The sequence below is a fragment of the Fragaria vesca genome, linkage group LG6 (assembly GCF_000184155.1).
Source record: "Fragaria vesca subsp. vesca linkage group LG6, FraVesHawaii_1.0, whole genome shotgun sequence".
NCBI classification, from domain to species: Eukaryota; Viridiplantae; Streptophyta; class Magnoliopsida; order Rosales; family Rosaceae; genus Fragaria; species Fragaria vesca.
Window position 1 is genome coordinate 33,421,338 of NC_020496.1, and position 6,000 is coordinate 33,427,337.

General features: G+C 36.3%; 1 protein-coding gene across 1 annotated transcript; it reads right to left on the bottom strand.

The window, feature by feature from the left end:
• Nucleotides 1–3,154: 3,154 nt before the first annotated feature.
• LOC101312464 (delta-1-pyrroline-5-carboxylate synthase-like) lies at nucleotides 3,155–5,694 on the bottom strand. Its single transcript, XM_004304308.1, has 6 exons — nucleotides 5,613–5,694; nucleotides 5,478–5,528; nucleotides 4,977–5,038; nucleotides 4,802–4,879; nucleotides 4,466–4,555; nucleotides 3,155–3,959 (listed from the first exon to the last, which is right to left on the bottom strand). The coding sequence occupies exons 1-6, from the start codon at nucleotides 5,653–5,655 to the stop codon at nucleotides 3,945–3,947; spliced, it is 339 nt and encodes a 112-aa protein (XP_004304356.1). The 5' UTR covers nucleotides 5,656–5,694; the 3' UTR covers nucleotides 3,155–3,944.
• Between the last annotated feature and the right edge of the window lie 306 nt (nucleotides 5,695–6,000).

Here is a 6,000-nt window from a genome sequence, read left to right on the forward strand (position 1 = left end):
AAACCAAGTTTGAAAGATAGAATCAAGCAAGTATTATCTTGTCTACGGGTGTATGATAAATACTAGCTAAAGCTATGATCGATGTAGAAATTTGAATACAAGTTCAGGTTCTATTTTCTTTTTACTAAAACTGTATGAAATAACGATCAGTGCTGGAGAATATATACCAACCAGAGGAAGAAAGAACATACATGGATACATGCGTGTTATTCTTGTACCTAATTTATAGACGAAGATTACTTATTGAAAGTGAAAAAAAGGAAAATAAATTTTGTAATTAAGAAGAAATGAAAATATAAAAGACACAGATAATATTTTGATGATGTGGCTATGCCATATATGATGCCACCTAAGGTGGGCTCTAAGGTGGTTCCTCAAAAGTGGTTCACCTAGCATTACTCTATATTTACACGGTACATTAATATTGGAAAAAAAAATAGCTAATGTATGATCTGATATAATTATCGAAGTATTCAAGAGTTTTTGTTTTAAATTATCATGTAAGTAATTGCCTGCTTGGTTTTCTATGCACTGATATAAATGCGTTCCTTTACATCATTTTGCAGATAGCTTAAGGCGGAGGTCATTCGTAGCTAGGCTAGGGTTTCAGCATCCGCCTCTCTTCATATCGGGTTGGGGAAGTTTCACTATTCATGGACAGGCAAGACGGAGAATATATATATATATATATATATATCTACTATCTATATCTATATCTATACATCTAGCTATATAACACGCAGGTTATAAAGAACAAGAAAAGGAACAGTGTTATTCTTACTAGCTATATGTAGTTTCTGCAATATATATCTGGCCTAGAATATCCTTGTTATGCAAGAATGGATCATGCATACTACTGTAGATGTATTAATGTATTATCGCATGACTGGGTATGCTGACTGATATATCGTATATATGTTAAGCTATGCATGGAATGCGCGCGGTGAGACTACTGAGCTACACATCTTTCTCGTCAGTGGTTGCATATGCATATAAATGCTTAGCTATCTATTCCTTGTTTTAGAGTTAATTACGTACTATTAACTTCGATGGATGCTTGGTGGCCGGTCTCAGGCTAGTATACCTAGCTGAGCTTGAGGGAGGGTGTTGATTATACTGTAAAAATATGTTGACCTAGCTGTTAGCCTCAAATTTGTATGAGTCACTGGCTTTTGTTACGGCAAAATCCAACTGTTTTAGTTGGTTAGCTCCTTTCTTGTATAAATAGCTGGAGACACTTTGTTTTGTAACTAAGCTTTCTGTGTTGAAGCATTTTTCATTTCTGAGATTTTCCTCTCTGTTCGTTTCTCTCTCAAACTCCTCTTTTCTTCAAGCGCTAACTCATCTATGATGCCATGGCTATCAGCCGGCATGTTATGTTTGGTTCAAAAATCAGCCTGTCTTCAAATTTAAAGTCGTTCTTAATTAGCAAATTGCATGGGTGCTGCTATTACCATGCATACTGAAGTAGTCCAAAGGTTCTCATATATAGGGGGATCGTAATTCCAGCACCGAACATATATAGGTGCAAAGCTAGCTTGTAGCTAGAGTACGTACCCTGGGGATAGATGGTCATTGTAACTTTCGTCCTGCGTGCAGGTCGGAGTAGCAAACACCACATCAGAGCTGATATCATTCCTACCAGTAGCCCTGCATGCATTCACCACACTTCATCACGTAAAACTTAAAACGAAGAGACCTATCTAGAAATTCGAAAAAGATAGAGGACATACGTAAATGGGTACGTACATACCTCCTAGTGAAGAGCAAAGGAGAGAGAATTCCTGAGGTAACTCTAGCAGCCCAACCATGAGTATACACATACTGTTGCAGTGTTGGAAAACTGTGGCTTTGATATTAGAGCCCTTTGAAATCCCACGTTAGAAACGTGAAGAGTTATCCTTAGGTTATAAGGAATGGTACCACACACACTAATGTCGAGGCCTTTTGTATTAAAACTCCATACATGTTTCGCATCCGGGTAGCTAAACTGGGGACAGTATCAGTATTTATGGACCCGTGTGTGTGGGACCCGTGTGTGCCGCTTCCACATAACAACTGGTATCTAGAGTTTTGGTTACTTCTGGGGTTATTTTCATATTCTGGATTCAATTATGAAGTCCACTAATTCTGCGAAATATGAGATCGATAAATTTAACGGAAGGAATTATTTAAACCTTCGGCATTTGAAGATGTGAGCCCTATTAGTTCAGCAAGGGCTATTGAAGGCGCTAAAAGGTGCAAGTGTTTTGCCAACTACATACTTTGTCAAATGAAGAAAAAGAAGACATGTTAGAATGAGCACATAGTGCAATTTTGTTATGTCTTTCAGATGAGGTTCTACGTGAAGTTGCCGATGAGACGACTGCACCTAGTTTGTGACTAAAGCTGGAGAAATTATATATGACCAAATCCCTCACCAATCGATTATATTTGAAGTAGCGACTATACACTCTTTGGATGTACCTGAAAGTATACTTGTTCAAAACCATATTGATGAGTTTAATAGGCTTATATATCTGATTTGAGAAATATGGATGTGAAAATTGATGATGAAGATCAGGCTTTGATTTTGCTATGCTCTTTACCTCATTCTTTTGAAAATTTTGTCGACACTATGTTGTATAGAAGAGAGGCTATCTCTTTAGAAGATGTCAAAGCAGCTTTGAGTACAAGAGAACTAAAGACACTACTACTCTGTGTCGTTAGAAATGTCGTCTTAACCTGTGTCATGGAAATGGTACCCTTCAATGACGTTTGAAAAACGTCATTGAAAACTTTTTGATGACAGTTCTTTCTCGTCATAGAAACCTTTTTAATGACGTTTTTAAACTGTTATTAAAAGGTTTTCAATGACGTTTTTCAACTGCCATAATAATGGCTTACACTACGTTTACTTATCGTCATAAATTGTTTTTCATATTATAAAAAAAATTATTTGATTTCTGATTAAATTTAGAAATCAAATATCTAATTACAAATCAAATATCAATTAATTTACATATCAACGGAGGCACAATACTTTTATTTCACTATTTAGTTTCATTACATCAAGAGTACTCTAACATCAAAGGGTATCCAAATGAAAATTAGTACAGCACATCCTACATCCACAAGTATGGACTACATTAATTCACAATACAGAGTTAGCACAACACATTCCTACATTCCTACGCAAATAACATGGAACCCTAACTTACATGCTGCTTCATCACTTGCCACATGTGGTAATACAACGAGAAATCCCAGTGAGGTTCAACAGGGCTTCTGAACTTGTTGGCCACAAAGATCAAGATTCCCAATGAACCTATGTATGTTGATGGAAGTTCAGAAGAAGATTAGTTGAACTCAATACAGAGTCACAAACATTACATTAACCACATAACATATATGCTCACTTGATGGAACCGTATCAGGGACCATAAACTTTTATAACTACTCATTGATATTTTTACCTTTTAAATCATCCTGTCTTGTTGTGAACAATATGAAGGGAACACAAACAGTCAAACACGACTGTTCCAAAGAAGGGTTTTCATGACAATAATAAGTCACAAACAAAAGGGCACATGAGCATATACTATGATCTAGATTCAAGAAAGATAATGCACAACAGATTAATGAGAAGTTGCAGTCAATATATATAACTCGGGATAACTGACAAGTTATCAATCATATATTCCTACAACTAGCTTACATGAATGGTATATATGCCTATTGCCTAAGACATACAGAAGCATTAGGTCAACTATGCTATTCAGACATCATCTAATTGTAAAACAATTTGATATATGATAACAACAAACTTGGCTATAATTAAGACTTACAGCCTTATTCACAACTAGCAAGAGGATCAATAGCAAATGTACCTCATACAAAACTCCCACAAACATAGGTTGCCACTTCAGTGCCAAATACTTACTACAAAACTTTCTAGTATTGTTCTACTTTAAGAAATCCTGCAAAAATATGACTGCTCATTTCAGTAATATATATATATATATATATATGCTTTTCTTACAGAAAGGTTCAAAGTACCGGAATGATTTGTATAATAACAGCCCAATGCAAAGGTAGAAATTAAAAGACAAAATGCACACAAATTTTTTTTTTTGCAAAATAGCCCAATACCTATAGACAAAGGTAGCCTCTACTCCCAACCTAAAGCCGCAATGCAAAGTCCCAGGAACATATATAGTTACATCCAGTCATCCAATCCCAGGTAGCCTGTACTCCCAAGCTACTTCAGAGATAGATAAATCCCCACCTTATCAGTCTAAACATTAAACACCAAAGCTCAAGTCTAAACATATTAGGTGCCTTATAAGATACTTCCATAGTTTCTAAGTCTTACAGAGTAACAAAAACAGCTAAAAGGGTTACATAATAGAAGAAAAACTTTTCCACCTGTGCATAGATGTTTAAAGATGCAGGAATTGACAATATAATGGATTTTTATGTCTACCTGAACAAGGGCATCAGTTCGGGACTCAAAAACAACCAGAAGTACACCCAAGGGACAAGTCGCTTTCTCTAAGATAAGTCCATCTGCAACCTGCATGCAAGAGCAAAGGGAGAAGTGTATCTTTAAGTAATAGCTTTAACTTCCATGTTTGAACAATAAAGATTCTTTCTAATCTTGGGTGTCAGTCGAAAATCAGATATGAGCAAGACCACCAGATGATTTAGATGGGTAAACTAAGAACTTTTATACCTGTCTTCTAGGTGTATAAAATTCTAAAATCAGTATCACAATGTGTTCAATAATTTCTAGTCATAAGAACTAGTAAGGTATCCTGACCTCTGTTTTCTGCAAGACACGGCCAATGGGCTCGTCCATGTCCGCAAGCTGACGCATAGATTTTGCAAGTGAAGAAATCTATAGAAACGAAAAACAAGATGTTAATCCACAACCAACTGATATGGGATTAAGAGATCAATCAGTACTTTAACTAAGAGAGTAGTAAGACACATGCCTTCCCAGGCTTTAGGGCCAATCGAGCTATTAGTGCCCTATCATATCCAGCTTCCTGCGCAGCTGTGATATCAGCTTCATTTTCAGCTAAAATTTATATAGTGCAATTGCATACAGTTACTATCTATGTGTGTGTCTCTTTTTCTTTTCCATAGCAAGCATACAAGTAACAAAGTTCACTAACAGATTTCAGTAACCTGAGAAGCCAAAACAAAATCAACTGAACATCTAAGCGTCTAGAAAGAGGATTCTACCTCCAGACATTCGGTATAAATGGGTTCAATGTAGACCCTCTCTGAGTCTCCTTAGATTGAACCCCAAATGCACACAGAGAGTCTTCAGCATTGCCAAAGAGTTTGTCAATCTCTATCATCTATATACTACCATAACTAAAAATTAATTCAACTTTCCATTAAAAAAAATATAACAAGGCTTTATTGATTCAATTGAAACCCAGAAATCAAACAAAGTAACAAAGAGTGAAACCAAGCCAGCAACTTACCAAGTTCCAAGACCTCTATGCTTTGCTGCTTGAGTTCGAGGATATTGAAGACTGAAAATTCATAACCCAGAAAGTAATAGACCGGTCGTTCAAGAGTAAAACATAGAAACCCAAACTTGAAAATTGAAGACTTACAGGTCCAAAGAGACAAGGAGTTCGCAATCGCATCAGAAGCCATCGATTTAATGAACAAATCCCTCGTCTAATTGAAAAGCAACCCGAAATTAAATTGTAAAACAACCAATTCGAGTTGGAAAAAAAATCCCAAACCGGATTGAAAACAACCCTAAATCGAATTGAAAAACAATTCCAAACACAACCCTAGATCAGTTAACAAAGAGGCCTACCCTTGAAATTTGATCGGAAATTTCGAAAAACCCTAGCTAACATCAATTAACAAAGAGGCCTACCAAACTCGTTCATTCTTCATATCGAATTGGGATGGTGAGAGAGAGAGAGAGAGAGAGAGAGAGAGAGAGAGAGAGAGAGAGAGAGAGAGAGAGAGAGAGAGAGGAGGTAGGTA

Excerpts from the sequence above, each read along its gene's own strand:
- LOC101312464 (XM_004304308.1), bottom strand. The coding sequence starts at position 5,655 with ATGGCTTCTGATGCGATTGCGAACTCCTTGTCTCTTTGGACCT. Across the intron at positions 4,880-4,976 it reads TGGCCCTAAAGCCTGGGAAG|ATTTCTTCACTTGCAAAATC; the intron begins GCATGTGTCTTA and ends TCGTTTCTATAG. Across the intron at positions 4,556-4,801 it reads GTGTCTTGCAGAAAACAGAG|GTTGCAGATGGACTTATCTT; the intron begins GTCAGGATACCT and ends TCTTGCATGCAG.